This window comes from Phyllopteryx taeniolatus, chromosome 9, assembly GCF_024500385.1.
Source record: "Phyllopteryx taeniolatus isolate TA_2022b chromosome 9, UOR_Ptae_1.2, whole genome shotgun sequence".
NCBI classification, from domain to species: domain Eukaryota; kingdom Metazoa; phylum Chordata; class Actinopteri; order Syngnathiformes; family Syngnathidae; genus Phyllopteryx; species Phyllopteryx taeniolatus.
This window is the reverse complement of record NC_084510.1, coordinates 24,314,690-24,339,309: the sequence shown is the minus strand read 5'-3', so window position 1 is coordinate 24,339,309 and position 24,620 is coordinate 24,314,690. Positions and strand designations below refer to the sequence as shown.

The window sequence follows — 24,620 nt, the reverse complement described above, 5'->3', positions numbered from 1 at the left end:
GAAGTGCCCACATGCAAAAGACGTGGCTCAGCTCACTCGGGCGACGCATTAGATGGCATTAGTGCTGTCCACTTCATCCCTGGTCATGTGGCCGACCTGAGATTTCCCAGGCTATTTTGTGAGGACAGCTGTCAAATATGCAACCCATGCTTGTTGTTGCCGTCAATTTAAAGATTTGGCTACCCTTCCCGAGTTCCCTTTTGAATCTAATCTTGACTTTAGGCTAGTGTTCGTTGTTTAAAGATTGCACCCTGCCCTTGGAAATGATATATTGTACTGTCCCAACATAACCCCTCTATGTAAGAAGAATGACTATAGTTGGAAGGATGCGTCGGATGGAAATCTCTTAAAAACAGTGTCTGTGACCCAACCACTCTATAGGTGAAATTAATCTTTGGCAAACAGTTTAGCAATGATTAATTTCGGATGAAACCCATTCCAGTGAATGGGTTTGAATCCCATTGGCTGCTATTTTACTCACCTATCATGCTGTGGTACCACCTGACAAGAGAAGACAGCAGCGGGCATTTTACTGAATCTCCTTGATCGAGTATGGAGAAAATTGTCGATTCATTGTTCTTTTTAACAGGATGGGAAAATCTGAATGTTCTCAGCTCCAGAATAATGCTACCAGTAGGTGTTGCCATAGCTGAGGTCTTTGAGGACGAAGTGTAGCTGGCATTATGTTGTTGTTCTTCAAGACACATTTCACCAACAGTCAATTCCGCACAATTGACGAAATGCATAACAATTGATTAATCGATTGTTAAACATCAGGGCACAGTAGGTCTGAATATGGGAGTGTATTGTTTTTATGTTGTATCATTTTGTTAACCGCTAACATGGTTTCAAAATCATCTTGGTCGCATCATTCTTTGGTAAATCAAAGCTGGTTCTTGATGTACTTGGATCCCAAATGAAGCTTGGTTCCACGTTAGCTAACCGAAGCACAAAGCATTCATCCCTCGACGTGTACCTTATTCCGAGCTCTCTGCAGATCGTTGCTTTGATGCTGAACTTTTGAATTTCTCCTCGTAACCACTGGAGCTGCAGGGAGAACATGCAAATATGTCGTCTTGAGGGAATAAGGCTTTCCCAGCTAATGAGTTTTGTTTCTTTCATTAATTTTTGCCCGGTATCTTCACTTTCATATCCCTTGTATTTTTTTTTTTTAACAGCACTGCTGCGTTTTGCCATCAGCTGTCAGCACTTAATACTAGGAAAGAGAAGTTCCCATCAGTCATCAGCCTCTTTGACACAGTGATCCTGTAATTCAGCAGCTTCTGCGTTTTATACCAAACCCACTGAAGCGGTATCATGCCCCAACTGTACATTTTCATGCGGCATCTTGCTGTCAGATAATTTAGATGTGTGATGACTATGGCGTATGAAATATTATTGCTGTCAATTTAGAAGTGAGAGTCTGGATTTAAACTTCACATTCCTGTCTTGACATTGTGGACCGGCTCTGATACTACCTCAGAAGCTGCTTTTACAAGTAGTGTGAAAGGGGATTGACCAGTCGTGACTAGTTTAAAAAAAAAAAAAAAGAAGGTATTTCACATCCAAAGCCGCATTGGTGACTGATTCGTGTAGCCTTTTAAAACAGCTGGGAATCTCGCAAGCCTGTCGCTTGACTGTCACTGCAATTATGTTGTAGCACAGAGGGGCAAGATACCAAACAAGATGAGAGAGAGGGAGAGAGGGAGAGAGGGAAATAATGCACGCAAAAGGGAGGAGGGTTTTCAAGAGACGGGAGCGGTGTGAGCGGTGCACATGATGGCATGAGAGTGGGAAAGAGCCAGCCAGCAAGGATTTTTATGTCCTGGTGCATGTGTGAGTTTCATTGGGGGGAAAAAAGAACAGATACCTCTCAACATTAGAACAAGAAAAGTTGTATTAAGGAGAAAGTAGAATGAGCTGAACTTGTCTTAAACTCGCAGCCCCCGTCCCCAAAAAATGGATTTCATCACGCTTTACCGTTTAGCATCGAGAGTTCATTCTGGTCCAGAGCTGCTTTTCTTTGTGCCGTTATGCTTTTTCTGTGAGTAAAAAAACAACAACTACAGCCTGACCTGATCCAACTTGGCTGGTGATCCATTGAGATGACTTCTTCATACAGTAAGCATGTTTTGTCTCTGGGTTATCTGCTGTTAAAATGAAGCTATAGTCCCAGTTTGTATATATTGGCGCATGAATTTATGCCTCGGTAACTGCTATAAGCATGGCGTGATGTAATGTGATTTTTTTTTTTTCTTTTGTAAAGTTCTGCTGTCAGTTTATTCACTTATGCCTTGTAACTTTTTATCAGTCTGATACAATTGGAATGATCAGTAACTGGCGAACCGGATTGTTAACGCAACCGTCTTGATGACTCCCGTTAATTTGAGGCTACTTAAACGCCGAGGTAATGAGGAATTCCCTTCCACTATGTCCCCTTGTGGGTGGAGGACGGTCGGCGGAGGTGGTCACGGCGCAAGCAGGCAGCGCTGCAACGGCGTCACATCAAGGAGCGAGGGGAGGGGTGTAGCGATGAGGGGCAACCTAGTCGCTTACATAAGGCTGCATGTGGGAAGTCCTGTGTTAAGAGACCTTGACGCTGATCAACAATGATCATCATAGCTTGGAGGTACAGCAGTGGCTTGTGATCATGACAGTTTAGGTGTGCGCCACACATAATCAAATTTCATTTGATCTCCCTAAGACAATATGCATCTGCCCATCAGTATATTCTCCGTCTGTTGCGTGAGACAGAACGTGCGGGGGGCAGTGAAACGCGAGGAGGTGAGCAAGAGGCGACAGAAGCAGAACAGAAGAGCCCTCTTGAATAAAAAATCCGTTGCTAAAAATAGCAAAGCGTCCTCATTGACTGTTTCAGGTTGAGAAGACCTGGCTTTGACGACCTTCTCTCTACCGATGGTTACAGCCTTGCAAAATTGGACTCACAATTTTACCTTATCTTTTGTTATTTTATTTTTTTTAGTCACTTCGCCAGGATCTGCTTTATATCTTTAAGTGAAATCTGGATGATCACTATTATGGCTCTTAGATTGGAGCTAAAAAACAAACAAAACAGAGCTGCTAAACTCATCTCATGTATCAAAATCACCAGATTTGCCAGATGGTGGCACTACTATAACAAGTCGAATTTACACCGATCTGATCGGCCTGATCAATATCGTCCCATAATTAGCATTTTATGCTGATCGGCTTTGTCATAATTCGCCAATCCGATCAGTGACATCATTGATCAGCTCTGCAAAAGACATTTACTCCGCGTCGCCATCGTGTACAGTATCTTTGAATCCAAAAGCTAATTTATATGTACCCTTGTCGCGTGTCTTTTGACGTAGTACAGTAAATATCTGACCACCAATAAAGTTATTTAAAAAAAACATGTTGTCAGTGTGGGACAGACAACACTTTTGAGACAGGCAACACGTAATGCCTGGATCAGACAAATTTGGTCTTGGTCTTTCACGATTGCACGACAACGCGACGCGTGTATTATAAGAACAAAATGGGGAAAAGCGTGTGCTGGTGGTCACCCGTGCTCGGGAGATTACGATCGTTTAAGGCTGGCTTGAGGTATGTTCACATACTTTTAATACGATAAGGCTCGCAAGCAAGCAACAAAACGTTATGCAGCGTAGCAAGCGAGTGCTAGAACTAACGGTTGTAAGTAAACATGCCAGCATTCTGTCGAATCATGGTCTAAAGTTTTGGTGTGTGTGAAGTAATTTAATTATAATAAAGTAATTACAGTAAGTTAGGACCCATTATTTACGTAATGTTCTAATGTTGGTTTGACCTGACTCATTAGAATACATTACCTGACTAGAGCAGTGATTTCCAACCTTTATGGAGCCAAGGCACATATTTTACAATTGAAAAATCTCACGGCACACCAACAAACAAAAATGTCACAAAAAGTGGATATATTAATTACTGCATGGACTTCCTGCCATCTATTAGAAAACCATTCATTTGTTCTGTCTGTCACTATGCCTCACTGGCATAAATAGATGAACAAAGATACATTTATTGTAAATATGATTTTTTTGAACAATTAAGTATACAAGTATAGACAGTAAATGAAAAAGTCATTTAAATAGACCCATCGCTCCATCTTGTGATTGGATCGGTTATCGTTTTTTTAAACTCAATGATTGGTCCCAAAAATCCTGATCGTGTACAGCCTAAGAACAAGCGGAAATTTTTTTAATTGAATGTTGTAGTATCAAAAAGCAATTAGTCATGTAAAGCCATATGTAGCTGGACATATGAACCACACTTATCTGTCACATAATACAGTGCAATCTCCAAAGTTGAACACAAGCTGTTTTATGACACGGCTTGACAAAATTTCCTATTGACATTATATTTGGAATAACTACTGCGTAAAACCCTTATTAACAGTACAATTTTTTAACTACAATTGTTACACAAAGCAGACATTAATACTATAATATGAGTACAACCCCAATTCCAATGAAGGTGGGACATTGTGTTAAACATAAATAAAAACAGAATACAATGCTTTGCAAATCATTCTTCTTATATTTAATTGAATACACTACAAAGACAATATATTTAATGTTCAAACTGATAAACATGATTTTTTTTTAGCAAATAATCATTAACTTAAAATTTTATGGCTGCAACATGTTCCAAAAAAGCTGGGACAGGTGGTAAAAAAGCCTGAGAAAGTTGAGGAATGCTCATCAAACACGTTTGGAACATCCCACAGGTGAACAGGCTAATTGGGAACAGGTGGGTGCCATAATTGGGTATAAAAGGAGCTTCCCTGAATTGCTCAGTCATTCACAAGCAAAGATGGGGTGAGGTTCACCTCTTTGTGAACAAATGCGTGAGAAAATAGTCGAACAGTTTAAGGACAACTACAATTACAATTACAATTAACAATTGCAAGGAATTTAGGGATTTCATCATCTACGGTCCATAATATCATCAAAAGGTTCAGAGAATTTGGAGAAATCACTGGATGTAAGTGGCAAGGCCGAAAACCAACATTGAATGCCCGTGACCTTCGATCCCTCAAACGGCACTGCATCAAAAACCGACATCAATATGTAAAGGATATCACCGCATGGGCTCAGGAACACTTCAGAAAACCAATGTCTGTAAATATAGTTCGGCGCTACATCGGTAAGTGCAACTTGAAACTCTACTATGCAAAGCAAAAGCCATTTATCAACAACACCCAGAAACACCGCAGGTTTCTCTGGGCCCGAGCTCATCTAAAATGGACTGATGCAAAGTGGAAAAGTGTTCTGTGGTCCGACGAGTCCACATTTCAAATTGTTATTGGAAATTGTGGACGTCTTGTCCTCCGGGCCAAAGAGGAAAAGAACCATCCGGACTTTTACGGACACAAAGTTCAAAAGCCAGCATCAGTGCCAAACCACATTCTGCACGTCTTACAACAGCGTGGCTTCGTAGTAAAATAGTGCGGGTACTAGACTGGCCTGCCTGCAGTCCAGACCTGTCTCCCATTGGAAATGTGTGGCGCATTATGAAGCGTAAAATACGACAAGGGAGACCCCGGACTGTTGAACAGCTGAAGCTGTACATCAAGCAAGAATGGGAAAGAATTTCACCTACAAAGCTTCAGCGATTAGTGTCCTCAGTTCCCAAACGTTTTTGGAATGTTGTTAAAAGAAAAGGTGATGTAACACAGTGGTAAACATGACCCTGTCCCAGCTTTTTTGGAACGTTTTGCAGCCATAAAATTCCAAGTTAATGATTATTTGCTAAAAACAATCAAGTTTATCAGTTTGAACATGAAATATCTTGTCTTTGTAGTGTATTCAATTAAATATAGGTTGAACATGATTTGCAAATCATTGTATTCTGTTTTTATTTGTTTAACACAATGTCCCAACTTCATTGGAATTGGGGTTGTACATTAGTACAACCATAAAAATGCGCTTTAATATGCTTAACCTTAATTATGAATGGGTATTGGTTAATAAACATTTTGTCACTAATGCACCCCTTGCACATCTTTAATGTGCGATACTTCTAATGACCTTTAATGTAATGTAAAATGTTAAAACAACACACGCTTTACCCTTTGATCGAGTGACGAACGCCTGGCAGCTAGCCAGCCTGTTCCTAGTTAGCTAGCACCTTTTGCTAGGAGATAATTTAATAGCCTATGGCTTCACTCTTTCTTGCCGGACAGCACGCAGATGCGACTCGAATGCACATCAGTCATCAGATGATCAAAATCAAAGGTCTTTGATCTTAATTGTTTGTCCATACAGGCCGAGAAAACACACTTGATCTTTTCTTCTTCCTCCTCTCAGCACTGTCATTTCAGGAAAAGGTGATGTGTACAAATCAGTACAAATCACATTGTTCCTGAAAATTTCAATAGTTTATTAATTTAAAAAAAACAACTTTGCACTATTGCTTTCCAGGTAGTTGGGCCTCCTGCATACTAATTGCCAGTGCGTGGGAAAAAGACCGAGCACAAAAGAGAGATGTTCAAGAGGCCGAGGGAAGGGTGGGGAGCAAAAAAATCAATGGCAACCTCCGGAGTAACTTACTGCTGTAATTGCCTTTTAAGTCAATTTTAGGTTTACACTGTCTCACCTGGAGCCTGGAAGAAACCTTCACACCAGGGTCATTCAGCCAGTCCAGAATGGGCTGGGTGAGTTAAGGCGGGTTTCAATTTGGCCTACTCACTTTTGATTACAATTCTCATCGGGTGACATTAGTCCTGCAGTGTAACGCTCAATTGGCAGCTCTCAATGAGTCAAACAAAGCAGTAATTCAGTTGGCTGTGATAATCATTGCAAAGTTGAAGCAGAGTTAAACCTAGACTGTCCAAACCGGGGAACTTTTCAACCTTTTGTGGTTTGTACAGTTTATGCATTTGTCCATGCCCCCAAATCAGAGCAAATAGTTGCAGTTTCAGGTCACTGCTTGTATCTAGGACTTAATAGTTCAGAGACTGGATTGAAAGTCAAGAACAACTCGAAAGTATACAGAGGCAGGCAGAGGTTTTTGGGTGTGGTTAGTTCGTTTTTGTTACAGGCAATCCCGCAGGTAACCCCCACCCTGTAACCACACAGTCCGGTTTTCTTTGTGTTGTTGTCTGAATCCTGGGTAATGGATAGTTATGGTCCTGCTATTTTTGCAGCCTCCTCGCTGGCTATTTTTAGTGTGCAACTTGTCGCATTGTAAGAGTGACTTTAGTACTTTATGCTCATGCAACAAACGGTGCCTGACTTGGTGATTGGCTGGTTGCCTGATTCCTGGGTAAAGCCTGCTAGCTGGCAGATCTCAAGCCTCCATCACTGTTGATGGGCGAGGCTGCAAGCTGTTGTGAAATGGATGCATTTGTGCATGTCATGAAAGCTACTGGTCCCCATCTGGATTTAACCAGATATAGTAACTGCAATTTTCATCATATCCCAAGGATGAGTATATGGTATTTAATTAACTATGTTGACTTTTCCCCTGATTCACCACTACCGTGGCTGCATCTTCACAATGAATGGGCTTGGGGTCCCGCCATGGTGCTGCCAGTTTTAGGGCTGCAACAATTAATCAAATTGCTGGAATAATTCGATTACAAAAAAAAAAAGTTGAAACAAAATCTCTACCTCAAAGCTTCACCGTGATTATTTTTCCATACGGACTAATGTTACTGCAGTCGCACGGACCTCTCCTTTGTAGAAATAAATTCGTGCAATGGCGGTGGGCCAGGAGGAAAGAGTCCGTAAAAGACAGAGATTGTCCAAATTTTGGGATCATTTTACTTACCAAGGAAAATAAAAGGGCAGTGTGCACCACAACATCACGTCTACATTTGCCACCAGGAGGAAACGTATCAATGTTAGCTAATTTACTATAGCCTACCATTGCTAGCTAGAATATATTGTAATGCCCCATGCAAGTGGTCAAGGATAGATACAGCCGCTGGTGCACTTTCATTCACTTTATTGAACAAACGGCACAAAAAAAAAACATTCAAGTCACTCAACACGCAGACTGGTTAACAGGTTCGCCAGTTAACAGCCAGCCAACTCTACACTCTCATTTGCTGATGCACACATCACTCACCAGGCCAGGCCCCACCTTTTAAAGCCATGCTCATTCAAAGTCATCAATACTACAGTAGAACGTTAAAATGGCGACCCCAAGTGGACAGAAATAATGCAACCTACGTGCATGTTGTTATGATTAATCATGCAAATAAATTTTTATCTGATAATCAGTAGAATACTTAATTCTACAAATATTGGATAGCTTCAGTCCTAATGAGTACATGGCATTTAATGACCATTTTACTTTTCCCCAATATTCACTGCTACTGTGGATGATATCTGCACAATGAATTGAATTGGGGTCCTGCCATGGTGCTGCCAGTTAATCCTACCCATTTCACCATTTAATTAACAGTTTAAAAAAATAAATAATAATAATTGTCACATCCAGTGCACAAAATGTATTTTGCGCAAGGTTTACAGATGTGAATGAAGTCTCCTAGAGATGTTAATCTAAATGAATGACTGATTCTTCATTTATAAATACCATTTAAAGCAAATTGTCTTTACCTTTCATATCATTCCAGTTTGCAATTATTGCGTCCCTTAAGGTCTTCATGTATAAAACCGGAGCCATAGCTCAAGGCATTTCCCCTAAATTTTAACCAATGCAGGCTAAAATCCAACAGTTGTCTGGCAGTATACACACTGGTTCTCAGAGACAAAGCATTTTTTCATGTTTACAGATGGCTGCGCTATTCTATTTTCTTTACAGTTGACCATAGGAGTTCATCCATCACACTCGAATCTACATCGCAGTGTGTGCGCTATGGTGGGACTGATAGGCGCTCAATGACTGATCTGTGTTGTGTTGGGCAGCGGGCAGTTTACAGAAGTTCTAAGTGTGAATAATTTTGTTAAAAAACAAAACAAAAAAGGAAAGGCAGTGGCATTTTTAATATGCAAGGATAAATGTTCAATCAGTGTGCATATGAACACTGTCAATATGCAGCAATTTTTTTACTCATGCATTATTCATAAACCTGTAGGTCAGAAAATGTGGATGTATGGGAGAATTACCTTGGTAACCACAGACTGTAATGTCACGAGGGATCAAACTGTCTAGTGACTTTGTGTGTGAATGCATCTTAAATTATTGTTCTGAATGGTACACGGCTGTCGGCGTGTGAAGAAGATGCACATTTTAATGACTATTTGTGAATGAATCGCATTCCAATTACTCTGTAAGTCTCATTAAGTTCGGGGGATCTTCAAGCCATGTTTGGTAGGCACGTGCGCTTTTGTTTTTATCTGTGCCGTTTAGCCGCGTCGTTAAGTGTGTCCCCCCTTCTCCCGATGGTGTAAATCTATGTTAAACACAGTACCCTTTGATAATGGCCTTGGAATTGGGGAAAGGAGAAGGTAGGTGAGTACATGAGGGGATCGTGAGAGTGAGGAAGGGAGTGAAAAATACGGGGGTGTTGAGGGATATGGCTGGATTTCTCTTGGCGACAGAGCCTGTTGCCATGGATCTGGTCCTATCATTGGCGGAGGGCTGGTCCAATCACTTAACAGCACAGATTGTTTCATCATTGAGAAGTTTTTCCCTCTCTCTTCCCGTCTCACTCGTGAGCTGCCTCTCTGCCGTCTTTCTCGCGTCCTAATGGCTGCCCAGAAAGACTGAAATAGAAGTTGTGATTTTTGAAAATTAACTAAAGAGGGTACTGTATGAAATAGAACTGGTTTTTGTTGGGGTTTTTTTGTGAATGATGTTTTGCAGGGGATACAAGTTCATATTTATTCCAACTGATGATCAGTACTCCCGTGAGGTAGTTGGTACAGACTGCAGTGTATGAAACGGAAGAAAATGTGAACGGACCCGCTTGCTTGCTTTCAGCTGGTCCTCTGTTTACGATGGTACAGACATAGTCCTCTGAAAAAGTATTGGCCCCCTACTCAAACTCAAATTTTTGTATAGTTTCCCCACTTTAAGATCATCAAACAAATTTAAATATCAGACAAATATAACCCAAGTGTACTTAAAATTCTGTTTTTAACAATTGTGATTGCACTTTTTTTTTTCACCTATTCAGTTACCTTGCCCTGTGTGAAAAAGTAATCGCCCCCTAAACCTAATAACTGGTTAGGCCATCCTCAGCAGCAACAACTGAAATCAAGCATTTTCTATAACTGGCAATGAGTCTTTCACATCTCTGTGGAGATATTTTGGCCCACTCTTCCTTGCAGAATTTTTTTAATTCAGCAAAAATGGAGAATTTTTGAGCATGAACTGCCTTTTTAATGTCATGCCACAGCATTTCAATTGGATTCAAGACTGGACTTTGACTAGGCCACTCCAAAACCTTCATTTAAAAAAAAAAAAATTTTTTTTTAAGCCATTCAGAGGTTTACTTGCTGGTTGGTTTTGGATCATTATCCTGGTGCAGAGCCCAAGTGTGCTTCAGCTTGAGGTCACAAACTGATGGCTGAACATTCTCCTTCAGGATTTTCTGTTAAAGAGCAGAATTCATGGTTCCATCAATCACAGCAACTTGTCCAGGTCCTGAAGGAGAAGCAGCCCAAGACCATCACACTACCACCACCATGTTTCACTGTTGGTAGGATATTCTTTTTCTGCAATGGTGTGCAGATTTACCTCAGATGTAAAGAGACAGACACCTTCCAAAAAGCTCAACTTTAATTTTGTCTGTCCATATAATAGTCTCCCAAAAGTCTTGGGAATTATTTATTTATGTTTTGTTTTTTTTGCAAAAGTAAGATGAGCTTTTATGTTCTTTTTGGTCAGCAGTGGTTTTCCCCTTGGAACTCTGCCATGGATGCTATTTTTGCCCAGTCTCTTCCCTTTCTCTAACTATTTTTTTCCCTTAGTTAATGAAATTACAATTTAAAAAAAAAAAAAAAAAAAGCATTTTAAGTTTACTAAATAATATAAATATACAGTAGTACCTTGACTTAGCTTGGCTTGTGTAACACCGGGGGAACGGTGTTGGCGCTGTGCAATACTCGACAGCCTTGCTCCAGGTGAAGCGTGTAGATTCACACAACAGAGACAGTTTATTATGTTCGCTAGTCCGCGAGCCAAAGAGCTAGCCCGGAAGCTAACAAGCTAGTGAGTTGAGGAGGTAAACAGTTAATTAGCTCACTCCACTGTGGGAACATTGTTTAAAACGTCAACACCTTGCTCCAAGTTGGTGTGTGTGTTAGTCTCCAGTTAACACACAAACTGGAAAGTTAACTGTTTATCATGTTCGCTAGCCCACGAGTTCAAAGCTCACTCCACCGCGGAGACATCGTTTAAAATGTCAGAGCGTCGCTCCGAGTTGTTGTGTGTGTTCGTCCCCAATTAACATACAAAAGTTAACTCTTTATTAGGCATAACCTTAGCGCCACGTTATTCTACTACTCTTACTTACTACTATATAGCGCCTTCAACGGACTGACCACACAGTCGTGCAGCTGGAGGGTGGGCCTTATTTCTCATGATTTCAGAGGCATGAAAAAACAATATTATCATCGGTTATCGTGATAGTTTTTGGGAAAATATGTCGTCCTAAAAAAATTATCGTGGCACTTTCAGCCATTTATTGAACAGGAAAAACAGTCACAAATACAAAATGAGAATACTCGCAAGGACTCCAGCCAACACAAGAATATGGTACGGCAATATGAACAGTAATTACACATTCTATTATCAGTTTACCAGTTTATTTCTTTGTATTCTCTTTTGCTATATTTTACACAATACACTGCTATTTTTCTTTATCGAAAAGCTTGTAAGAAAATAATTGTGTTTTGAGGGTACTGGATTCATTTCAATGGTAAAAGATTTATGTGATATACTTGTAAATCAAATGAGCTTGGTCACATAACAAACTCATAAGTCAAGGTCCCACTGTACAGATAATAACCTTACTTCAAAGTCTGTACTCTGGCATCGCATCCTCGGTTTGGCACACCTCCCAACTTCTGCACGCCCCGACAGGCAACTCTACCTAGAACTAAACATAGATCCGAACTAGAGAGAGTGGCGGTAAAAGGGAGACTTGAGGGGATCTGCAGAAAGGTATGGAGGTAGGTAGGTAACGAGGACTGGGAGGGAAGGAGGGAGCGAATGAGTCATAGCTCGTCCCACAGGACTGAGTGGGCCGACTGTGGAGGAGGATGGCGTCAGCAGCAGGGATTGTCAGCCCTGAAGAAGAAACATTAAAAGAGGAAGAAAAGGAGCGAAAGAGAGCAAAGACTTTTGCCGTGGGCGGATGGAGCGAGTGGTATCGATGGGTGGGGGAGAGGGAGGGAAGGAAGGAATGAAGGGGTATCCTTGTTGCATAGAAAGAGTAAGGACAAGAGGGGGTGCTTGCAAGGACATGGATGGTTCAAGAGAAACTCTGTCTTCCGCTGCCATTGACCATGTATGTCGGGTTTCTGTCGTCATCTAACACGTTGCGTTGATCTGTTTGATACAAGGAAGTGTGTCATGTTGCCAAATGATGCATGTGTGTGAAATCGCGCCTGTGACGCTCAGACTGATGGGCCGTCCCCTCCAGCCCACAGAACCCCCCCCCCCCCCCCCCCCCCCCGCTCAAACTACCAGCCCACCCTCCCCCTCTCTGGGAGATTGTGCAACCGATTCAAAGGGGAATCCTCTCTGACATAGACGAGTGTGGCGCCCGCACACACACTGCAAACGCTGCTGATATATGATATATACGGAGGCTCTGAGCTTGCACAAACTCGGCTGTTACGAGACATGCACACACACACACATACACGACATCCTTCACTGTGTGTGGAGAAATAACCTTGCAGTCTTTTGTGAAATGGCTTCTCTCTGACGTCAAATGGGCGAGGTGCACGGCTGAATACAGACGCGATGAATTGGGTCAAGCTGCCTGTGGATGGCTCTCCCACTGCTGTCTGTGGGTTTGTCCATGCATGCACATATAGTACCTGTTTGCTGCCTGGGCTTTAGTCACCTTCATTCAGCCGTGAAGAGAGTACAGAAAGCCATTATTGAGTGTGACATTTCCAGCAATACTATTAACAATATAACTGATAACCTTGGCATTTCTCAATGAACAACAGTGGTCTCAAGTTTTCTTTACTTTCAGTGCCAGTGTTGTATTAGTCAAAATAATGCTGTGTGGAGAAAATGCCTTAGCAGAGGCCCGCTGAATGAAGGTGACCTCTTTAGACAGGAAACTAGTTGAGACGAGGGGCATGTGGTAAAGATTTGAACTCTACCGAACAATTGCGATAACCGTTGTTGATGATGTCAGCGAATCTGCCTCCGTGTGAAAATGGCTTCAAGCACGTCTAACCACAAAGCTGGAGGACTTTCCAACCGTACATGCGTCTTCATCGAACAGTCACCCATCCTCCCTGCTTTCTCGGCTACTTGGGAACTACTGGGGGAATGCTAGGCGCTAAGCTAAAGTGCTCCACACCAGCTATGAGCTGCAGCTGGCTCGTTAGCACAACTAAACACTGTCCTTACACTGTGCGGAACTGCTCCTCTAGTCATTAATTCTCACCTCCATGGCAGCGAATAAGCTACACTTCTCACAAGTATCGTTATTACTAAAGGACATTGAGTGGTAGCTAGTCATATGACACACTGAGCAAGAGCAGAGAACAGAAGACTGTGAAGCCATGTTAACTGCTAAGATAACTTGAAATGTAGAGTAGCGAAATACCAGAATAAGTGCTCAGGTGGTACAGTGCACTTTTAACAGATGTTTCACTGGAATCGCATCAAACCGGAACGTAAGCAACTATGAACAACAAATTAGCTGGTAAATTTATACATCGAGAGAGAAAATACAACAGTTCCAGAGGAAGCATATGTGTTGGAAAACCGGAAATGAATCAGTGTGTGTCCTCAGGTCAGCCAGTTAAAAATTTCATTGCTTTTATTTTGTGTTTGTACTAGTGTATACTGTATATTCTCAGTTTAAAAAATCAATTTACCTTTGCTAAGGGACTGTATAACCTATTCAGATATACATTGTAATTTTTACACATTTGTATTGCAATGTAGGCTGTTACTGTGAATGGATTCAGTTATGACATGAATTTTAGGCCATATTGCCCAGCCCGAGTTGAGACTAAATCAAATGACTCTGCTGGTTCTAGCCAAGTAGTAGTGCTCTTCATTCTGCAGTCAATTCCATACAATCTGTGGAATTCTTCAATTAATCTATTATGACAATGCAGCAATCAATTCATACAGTAAGGTGTAGAATTTGAAATGTGTATTTAATTTGAAACACTTATGTCAAAATTTAATTTAGGTTTGCATGAGTTGTGCTACCTTAGTCAATACAAGTACACTCACAAATTCATGTTCAGGTTTCACAATCAAAATGGTGAAATCATAACAATGTAGCTGTGCATCCTGCTCCTCACTACCATCTAAACCGTCTCCAAACTGTTAGCACATCTACATATACATCTTTTGAAGCAAATAGTTCTGTGTACTGTGCTGGAATCACTTGCATAGTCATTACAAAGGGAGCTGCAGAGCTAATCGTGCTAACCCTTGGCAAGCTAGAATCTAGCATTAAGCTAGCACCTGAATGAATGCGTATTTTTGTACACTTTGTGTGCAAAGTTGTGCATTGGTTTATGTAAGTCTCATTGGAAATCAAATATGCATAATGCAAGGCAAAATGAGTTTAAATGACTCTTGCTCTTGGTTTCTATTTGCGCACCCTGACTGGCTATAAGTAAATTATTTACAGAGTGGAATTTTAAATGAGCTGCGCCATGAAAGCAGTAGATTCATCAGGAGTTATTTGTGCCATCCACTGGTTACAAAAGCTGCTTTGCTTCATGTATTAGTCAGTTGAAGGGACATTTGCTTGTTCTATAGTGATTGAGATGAAGTGCTGTCTCTTCCTGAAGAATTTCTTCTCATTTCTCTAACTCACCCCACTACTAACTATTGCTCATTCCCTGACCCAGCTCGACCTGTTGTGGCTAAATCTGACAGTGAGCTCATACCACAAACAAAATCTGTCTGCGACTGTAAGACCCAACACACAAATGTGCCTAAAGTAGCCCCGATACACAATGCTATCTTTTTCAATAAGTATGACTACATGGATGCTCACGCAAATCCAGTGTTTCATCCCACCCAAGCAACCTTTGGTGTGGAAACTTGACACACTGGGCAGGGCAGCTTGGCCTCTGTGGCTCAGCTGGTTGCCTGTCATCAGGAGGGTCCCATTTTTAAGTCATCAGTGCATACTGTGTGGCTGTGAAGTGGGTCAGCATGGTTTTCACTGCAGTGCTGCGACGGGGGATGAAGGGGATCTTTGTGAGGCCTTCCAGCACTCCTTTTCACATATTTAATAGTATAAATTTACTCGGGCTGCCGCTATCAAATATTTTTAGACTTAAGTATTCTAACGCTCTTCTTCTTCTTTTCCTTTCGGCTTGTCCCTTTAGGGGTCGCCACAGGGTGTCATCCTTTTCCATGTAAGCCTATCTCCTCCATCCTCCTCTCGAACACCAACTGCCCTCATGTCTTCCCTCACGACATCCATCAACCTTCTCTTTGGTCTTCCTCTAGCTCTCTTGCCTGGCAGCTCCATCCTCATCATCCTTCTACCAATATACTCACTATTTCTCCTCTGGATGTGTCCAAACCATCGAAGTCTGCACTCTCTAACTTTTGTCTCCAAAACATCGAACATTGGCTGTCCCTCTGATGAGCTCATTTCTAATTTTATCCAACCTGGTCACTCCGAGAGCGAACCTCAACATCTACATTTCCGCCTCCTCCAGCTCTGCTTCCTGTTGTCTTTTCAATGCCAAATGATAAATAAAATATAAACTAAGGGCTGCCCTCGAGCAGCTGGACTGTGATGTGAGACCTTGTCAATCAAATGATGCTGAAAATTAGTTTGCCGAAGTCAACTACTGCCTGAATGTTGGTAATGTGTGCCACTGTGGTTATGCTTTATAAACAGTTAACGTTCCCACGTGTGTGTGTGTGTGTGTGTGTGTGTGTCCCCGCACGATGTGGGGAACGAACACACAACTTAGAGTGCTGCCGTTTTATAAATGTCGCCACGGTCGAGTGAGCTTTTTAGCTCCAGCCCTTAGCTCGTTAGCTCAGAGGCTAGCGAATATAATCAACAGTTAACCTTCGCATCGTCCGAGTTGTGTGCATCTACGGAGCAAACGCCGTTCTGCCAGCTGCGTTGTCAGCAGCGCGGCGGGTGTTACCAAAACAACAAAAATGTATCAAGTCCAGAAAAACTCCCATGTTCATTGTATCGAATGATAACCCGCCCTACTCTGCCTCTGATTGGCTAGCACCAAGACAGAATTCGTACTTTTGAGTCACTGTGTGTGGAAGTTCTACACACACACACACACACACACACACACACACACACACACAGAGCGGGTCTTAAACCATGAGTCTACGACTGAATCTATGAATCTGTTTCAGGCATGCCTGCTAATCTTTATGCCTCTCCAACGCAGGGTGTACGTCAAACGAGATCCCTGCAATCTAAATCCATCCGTCCGTTTTCTTTACCGCTTATCCTCACTAGGGTGGCTGGCCAATTTAAAACAAAACTTTAAAATATTCAAGGAGGTATTGTCATTTGTGAAATGTTAAATTTAACACTTGAGCCTGTTCATTTTTGTAACCCTAATCGACCACCTATCAATTTTGTGTGGTTGAGGTCCAAGAACCTTGTACAAATCTGAATGCATACTTTACTGCTCCTTCTTATTGCTTTCATCTGTTATCAATGTGCTACGAGCTGTGTATTTATTTTTGCCATCATAGCCCTCCACCCCTCGTCACTGGTACTCGTGCAACACAAATGGCTGCAGTTGAGAATGACGCCTCCATCTCCGTGGCAACCCAGTGTGCCAGTAGCTGCGAGTGTGTTGCGAGAAGCAGGCGGAGTGTGAGGAGGGAACATGAAAGAGAGTTAGGGTGGGACTAGGTGTAGCCAGTTTATTCATAAGCGCACTATTTTTGCACAGTGTGGCCCGGGGACGGACATCACCGTGAGCCTTCAAATTCTACCCCAAATCTTTTGTTTTTCAGTTGGCCTTAGTGACACACAGCGAGAACTTACTTCCTGTCCATGCCTGTTATATCAGTAACTACGTATAGCAAACGCTGTAACTAAATTGCTCCAGCTCGGCAGCTCCCAATTCAATGAATCTAAACATAACCATAAGAGGACGTACTGCAATGGAGATGATTTTCTTTATAAGGCAAATAGTGGGAGTCTTGTATAAGCCTAGCTGTGGGCGTCACGGTCAATGCCGCTGCTTGTGACGCAGTTGCTGTAGCTTTGCCTGGGTTCTCCCCGCTCAGGGAAACCCAGCCTCGATCGTTTACTTATCTCAGACGATCCTGCAACACGCGCAGGTAATCTGCGTTTGTGCTTGCAGGCGAAGCAACCTCCCGGTATAAGCTGCATCGGCTGCTCTGCGTGACTCCACAGCCAAATGTTTGTTTAGCTTGGTTTAAATGTCGTTTTCAAACATATTTTTGGATAGAAGAGACACTTGGGACGCCTTAAAAAATTGTCAGCGTGACAGATTCAGGAAATGAAGGGAGAACAAACCTGATGGAATGTGAGCCTTCTTCTTCCTCTAGCCTCTCAGCTAAATTCAGCAGCAGCAAGCAGCAGAGATGAGTCACTCGGTATGTGTGTGTATGTTTTTGTTTGTGAGAAACATGACATCATGCGTGTCTTCCTCTTTTTTTTGCTTTGACTATTCAGGGCTCCCAAGTGGAAGAGCGACCATGTTGCTGCACTGAGGAGCAGGGAAACACGCGAGAGGCCCCAGAGGAGCGCTGAGGTGGTGGCCGGCCGGCCCCGTTGGTGTGCCCCTCCTCCCCGACTGGCCGGCGAGCTGCTCCCCCTTCACGTCATCTGATTGCTGTAACTATATGTTCATTGGATTGCAGCATTTAACCGGGTACACTTATACTGATTTTTAATTGTGAAAGACCATGACAAGTGACGAGGAAAAAAATCAGCAAATCTATGTGCGTCTCTAAGCACAAGCTGACACACCCTCCCTGTCTTACTTGCACAAGCCCCACACCTCTCCTCATTCATCCCATCACATTCAGACAGTCACTCATCTGTTCGCATTCGGACACCGTCAGTGCCTCGCAGACAATTGGAAATTGTAAAACTCGACTTGTTTCAGTGTGTCGTAATAGTATAGTATACAAGACAAAACAAATTACAGGAGGAGAGAATGCTTTGCAATCTATTGTAATAAACCTGTAGTTGTGTTGGATTGTTGGTAGAGTATTATAAAATCTGACTGTCTGTGAGGCCAAGAAGGTGTCTGTTATTTTGTGATTGGGTGGGTGAGGTTGGTGTGGGTGGGTCCAGTGGAAGAAGGAAGAGATTTGCATGTCAGCAGGATCAATGCTGACAGTTGGGGAAGAAAGTTGGATGTTTTGGTTTTTTTGGCCGACATTAAACATTTATTTTTATAATAAAAAGCTTGTTGATTGACCACTGGATGTTTTCGTTTTATCGCGACGCTACGTTATATTGTCTTTTTTTTTTTACTGTTAAAGGAGAGCGTTTGTTCAGTTCGCAGACGTGAGGATTTAAGGCTGTTCAGCTAGCGTTAGCGTTGCCTTTTCAAATCGGCCTACATTTATTTTTAAGGCGACACTTCCATATTTTACGAGCGACCCTGCTACCAATGTCATTTTTAGTAAAATATTTCTGCAACAGCGTAAGCTTGTGTTTGCTTCTGATTGTTGTTCCATTTCACATCACAATCATTGAGTCAGTCGCTAGGCCCAACTCGGTGTTCACCACACACACAAGCATTTGCCACCGGAAGTCTTGAAATGTTTTGACTTAAGATTGTCGGGCCTGGACTTTTTCCGAGCAAATCGGACAGGTTTTATATATATATATATATATATATATATATATATATATATATATAAATCATATAAGTAAATTTTTTCCTTCATTAATGTACACACAGCACCCCATATTGACAGAAAAAAACAAATTTGTTGAAATTTTTGCTGATTTATTAAAAAAGAAAAACTGAAATATCACACAGCCATCAGTATTCAGACCCTTTTGCTCTGTATTTAGTAGAAGCACCCTTTTGAGCATTGAAGGTTCACCTTCAAACCAAGATATTGACCCTAAGCACACCGCTAAAATACCGAAGGAGTGGCTTCAGAACAACTCCGTGACTGTTCTTGAATGGCCCAGCCAGAGCCCTGACTTTAACCCAGTTGAGCATCTCTGGAAAGATCTGAAAATGGCTGCCCACCAACATTCACCATCCTACCTGACAGAACTGGAGAGGATCTGCAAGGAGGAATAGCAGACGATCCCCAAATCCAGGTGTGAAAAACATGTTGCATCATTCCCAAAAAGACTCGTGGCTGTATTAGCTCAAAAGGGTGCTTCTACTAAATACAGACCAAAGGGTCTGAATACTTATGGCTGTGTGATATTTCAGTTTTTCTTTTTTAATAAATCTACAAAAATGTCAACAATTCTTTTTTCCCCCCCTGTCAATATGGAGTGCTGTGTGTACATTAATGTGGAAAAAATGAACTTAAATTATTTTAGCAAATGGCTGCAATATCAAAAGAGTGAAAAATTTATGGGGGTCTGAATACTTTCCGTACCCACTGTATATCACTCTTAGCACACTCCATATATAGCTATCAGACAATCAGGCCTTTGCTGATTTTGATGGGAAGGAAAAATGCTTAAATTAGGCTTGATTATATGTACGCGTGTACCCCACTTTAGTTTAATAAAAATGCCAGTCAATCAAGGCCTATTAATAAACAATTGAGCAACACAAATGAACTCAACGTTTTGCTCTCCATCCCAACCTTGAAGGCTTAGGCTTACTATGGCCTGCACTTCGCCTCCTGCTGCAGTCCAGCCAAGTGCACTACCTTAGTGGCTTCTTCACTGCGCCTTCCTCTCCAGTGTTTCCCACCCAGTCTCACTGTAAAACGTGTACAAACGATCTGATACCACCCAGAGGTAGCTATGAATACATTCCCATATACAAACACAATTATTTTGAGTTTTTCTTTTTTTAAATAAAAAAAATGTTTTGTTTTTTTTCTCCTTCCAGAAACTCCTGGGTCCTGCACCCAACCCCTTCCCGTCTCCCACCCTCTCCCTCTCCCAGAAGAAGATGTCAGTTAGCCCGACACCAGACATCCAGAAGGAGGGAGAGAGTGGGCCACTCATCGAGCCCTGCAGTCGAGGAAAGACCTCCCCTCAGCCACAGGGCCCCAAGGAAGGGACAGGAGAAGGTCTGGAGCCTGACGATAGCTCCTCACACGATGTACAGGTTGGGTGGAATGAACCAAATATCCATGTACCTCTTTTCAATAGGCTTGAAAACACCATTCAGACTTTCTTTTTTTTTTTTGGTAGACAAAATTAATTGTTAAGGTACTGTAGATCAACTTTAGTATGATATTTTTCTCTTGGCCATAGGTAGAAGTCACACATCGTATTAGCAATACAATAATTGCTCTTCCTTTAATGCTACTCAAGCAAGATTAATACTAAAGACATTTTTACTTATACAATATAGTCAAGAACTTTTTTTTCCCTTTTCGGTTATTGTAATCATTTCTTGAAACTGTCTTGCAGAAACGGGCTCCTAACCACAGTCATGGCAGGAAAAGGGCCAAGGTAAATTTGTTGCTCTTTTTTCTTAGCTATTGGACACTCCTGCTAGTTAGTTATGCAGGCCACTGATATAACCATTCATTCATTCATTTATTTATTTATTTATTATGGCTATGCCATAGAAATATCAAAATACTTGTGAAGCGGATTGATTTAGTTCAAGCTATGCCTTAGTGGATGACTGTCGTATAGCTTTTACCATCTTAACAATTGGCTCACCCTCATTTTGTTTCAGTATCCGTAATCTGCCTCAGGAAAGCAGTGTTGTAATGAGCTATGCCGCATTTAGCCTCTGTGCGTTCGCCATGTGACACATAAGGCCGTCCTCTTTCCTTGCAGAACTGCACTTTTATTTACTTATTTTTTACACCCTGTAACGCTTATTTCGTGCAACAACCATCTTTAGTCCCAACTATTTCTTGCCTTCGTTGAGATGGTTGTACGGCAAATACATATTCAAAAACTGATAAAATATGTCTTCACTGTTTCAGTCTAATGCTAAACTGAAGCTGGTGAGGAGTCTGGCAGTATGTGAGGAGTCTTCTGGTCTCTTCTCCAATGATGGCCCTCCAGAATCGGTACCGTCACTCTATTTAACTTCAAATACTGAACACCTACAATCAGTTTCTGTGTCATTTTTGGTGTGCAACCCCTTGGAATTGATGCAATGTGTTTGTGTTTTTTCCCTCCAGGATATCATCCAGCTTCATATCAGCTGTCCATCAGACAAGGAAGAAGAGAAGTCCTCCAAGGATGAGTTTGAAAATGAAGAGAAGGAGAAGAAGGACAAGGGTCCACGGAAGATGTTATCGCGTGGTAAGTTCATTGCGGAGCCTGAAGTTGAGCTAATGTGTGTGTTGTGACCATGTGTAAACCAGGCTGGTATGACTAAAGTGTTCTATATGCATCATGACACATCTTAACCTATTCATAATGTGAGAGACCCCACGCACGACGGGGAAAAAAATGCTACCACAACAGCACAGCAGACAGATGATACCAACAACAATTGCGAGTCACCTCCTCCAAACAAAATGTCTTGTACCAAAACTGATCCGAGAGAGGCAGCACGGTGCCACATGGCATCTACACTCTCGGAAATATGTGAAAGAAAGACAGCTTAATAGTCAAAGAAGGAATAGAATTAACCAAATTGGAAGTGATCTGAAGCTTTCGTTCTATTTCACGTCACAATCACCATGTCCGTGGCTCTGGTGATCGCTGTGTTGACCACAAACGCATTAGGATTTGCAATTGTAAATATTGAACATGTTCACTGTTATGATTGTCAGCCCTGACCGTTTTCTGTGCAAGTCATGCAGAAATCATTCTTCACTAGGGGTGCACCGATACCACTTTTTTACATTTACACCTCTTACATTTGGGAACTCGTCAATACCAAGTACCAAACCTTTCCTGAACATGTAAGTTTCATTCAAATATAACACTTTTTAGAGTAACAACTTGAATTACTGCCATTTTAGCATCCACCTGCATGTTCTTCTAGTAGTCTTGCCGTACAGTTTACTTAAATATAGCCTCTAACAAAAGGCATTTTAGTCAGTGTCTGGCATTAAGCTTTTTTGAGTGGTGGCCGTTGGGGGCCACCATGAGCCAAGTTGTTGTGGTCCTGTCAGAAGAACTGGTACTGGCCCTTTATATTCATGGTATATTACGATAAATTTCCATGATTATTTCACATTTATAAATTTGTAATGGCCTCGTCAGGCTAGCGTCTTTAAGGTGTGTGGTGGCCCGACACAGGGCCATACTGGCGTAGGGCCATTGGGGCAGCGTTAACGTTGGACCCTTTTAGTTATAAAAACAAAACTGTTTGCAGGACATCTGAATTGATACTGTATCACATCATCGGTAGAGTGAATAAATTGTTACACCCCTAATAAAAATGTTAGAATCCGGCGCGACTGTCAGTATGCAAGGATCCCGTTCAATAGCTTTTCACATCTTAACACGCATCTAAGGCTCAGCTCAATTCATGTTACATTACAAATTGAAGACATATACATATACACACACACAGACAAGACCCATGATTAGATGATGTCCAGTTATATTTGTTAATACCTGCAAGAGTAAGATATTAAAGGTAATATCTTTCTTGAGGAAATGGGTTTCCTTGCTCTTTCTCTCTCATTATCTCCCTCCCTTTCACTTTGGGCAGTGGCCCTCAGGCGTCATTAGACTGAGTGCAGCGGAGCTCAAATGGCTGTCCTAGTGTAGTAGAAAATAGTGGAAAACGATCCCCTGAAGTGTGTGTGCGTTGGCGCGGGCTGAAAAGCGTGCATTACGTTTCCTAATGTTCATCCTCCCCTGAGCAACAAGGAATTGTTGATACCGTGTCAGAAGCTATGGCTTTGTTTGTAGCAGCTTTCTTGACTTTACACCTTATCCTTCTATCATCTACTACATTGAAATTTAATTTCTGTCTTTCTCCCCTCAGACTCCAGTCAGGAATACACCGACTCCACGGGTATCGATGTGCATGAGTTTCTGGTCAACACACTGAAAAACAATCCCAGGTTGGAGCTTGTTCCTTACTCACTTGTTCTTTGTGGCACATAAGTGGTTTTTTTTAGTTAAATATTTGTTTTACTTTGATTCATAACTCCTGAAAATGAATAAAAGACCATACTTTAAGGAAAGGCAGGGATTGACTTTCATTGCTGTATGAGCAACTCTTTACAATGTAAATAAACATCATTTGTTAACAAAGAGCAATAGATGTTTTTAAATGTAAAAGTAAGCCAGTAAACAAGTCCTGCCACTAATTTTCCCCTCTCTTTCGCCACTTTGGGCTGCCAGGGATCGAATGATGCTGCTCAAACTAGAACAAGATATCCTGGAGTTCATTAATGACGACAAGTAAGTTACTTTCTATCGAATGGCTCTCACATCAATTTCTGTGTGTTTATAGACTTGTCACGGTGTTAAGATAAACAACACAGTTTGTGAGTTAATATGGGCCGGCTTTTAACTGACTACCTTGGGAGATATTACTTATCAGGGCTCTCGTAGTCACATTTCCGAGACAGATTATTCATGGTCGCGAGATGACAGATTGTATTTGTATTTGTTATGAAAAAAGCGTCATTTCATTCAGTCTACTCACTAGGGCTGAACAATTAATTGCATTTGCAAAACATTTTGATGTGAAAAAATACAATTTCTAACTGCAAAGGCTGCGATTTGACTGGTCATTGGGAGCGGAGCAGAGCAGGCCACACACCACCGCATCGGGCGCACATAATTTTCTGTCTCATGAGGTCTTAAGGTGAATATCTAACATGTTTGATACGTTTTTCCTGGCGGGGTAAAAAAAAAATACTGTGCTCACTACTTGAGCAGTGGCCAATCAAAACGCATCCTCCGGTCACATGATTTTAAGATGGCGTCCCCCAGCAAAGTTGTCAGTGACCACATATTAGTGGATAAATTTGTCGATATGTGGCCAGACTTTGCCTCTTCTGAGTCAGTGAATGAAACTTAAGACACTGACGAAATGTTACTCTGCGTTTTATTGGTGAGGCGTCACTGTTGCTGCTTAGAATGCATGCCGGCGGTTGTCCCCGTTTTTTTTTTTTTTTAATTTCAGGTGATGTTACGCCATATACACATGTATAATTTGAAAAAAAGAGATATTTGTTCTCCTTAATTTTCCTGTACTTTAAGATGGGTGACGTTAATGACTGGAGATCAATCAAATAATTTTTTATATATTTTATTGATTTATTTATTTATAGACTGTCTTAGTGTTTAAGTAGTACAGTCCACATTTTTACATATAATGTTGACATGATAAAGCCACAGATTTGTTTGCTTTACCGTGGTAATCTGCATTTTTGCTTGTGTATTT

At 41.6% G+C, this 24,620-nt stretch overlaps 1 protein-coding gene across 8 annotated transcripts in view; it reads left to right on the top strand.

Annotated features, from left to right (window-relative positions):
- The window catches only part of LOC133483596 (R3H domain-containing protein 2), a 53,060-nt gene that overhangs the window by 11,005 nt on the left and 17,435 nt on the right, over positions 1-24,620 (top strand). For 5 of the 8 annotated variants that reach the window (XM_061785022.1, XM_061785023.1, XM_061785020.1 and 2 more), the window contains exons 3-10: positions 17,807-17,968; positions 19,934-20,083; positions 20,178-20,399; positions 20,708-20,749; positions 21,238-21,324; positions 21,439-21,562; positions 23,208-23,286; positions 23,570-23,629. In XM_061785022.1, coding sequence (XP_061641006.1) covers positions 20,241-20,399; positions 20,708-20,749; positions 21,238-21,324; positions 21,439-21,562; positions 23,208-23,286; positions 23,570-23,629 — 551 coding nt within the window. In that variant the 5' untranslated portion in view covers positions 17,807-17,968; positions 19,934-20,083; positions 20,178-20,240. Of the gene's footprint in view, positions 1-1,770; positions 2,122-17,552; positions 17,728-17,806; positions 18,006-19,933; positions 20,084-20,177; positions 20,400-20,707; positions 20,750-21,237; positions 21,325-21,438; positions 21,563-23,207; positions 23,287-23,569; positions 23,630-24,620 lie in introns of those variants that run through there. The other 3 variants (XM_061785018.1, XM_061785019.1, XM_061785017.1) reach the window with 3 other exon arrangements.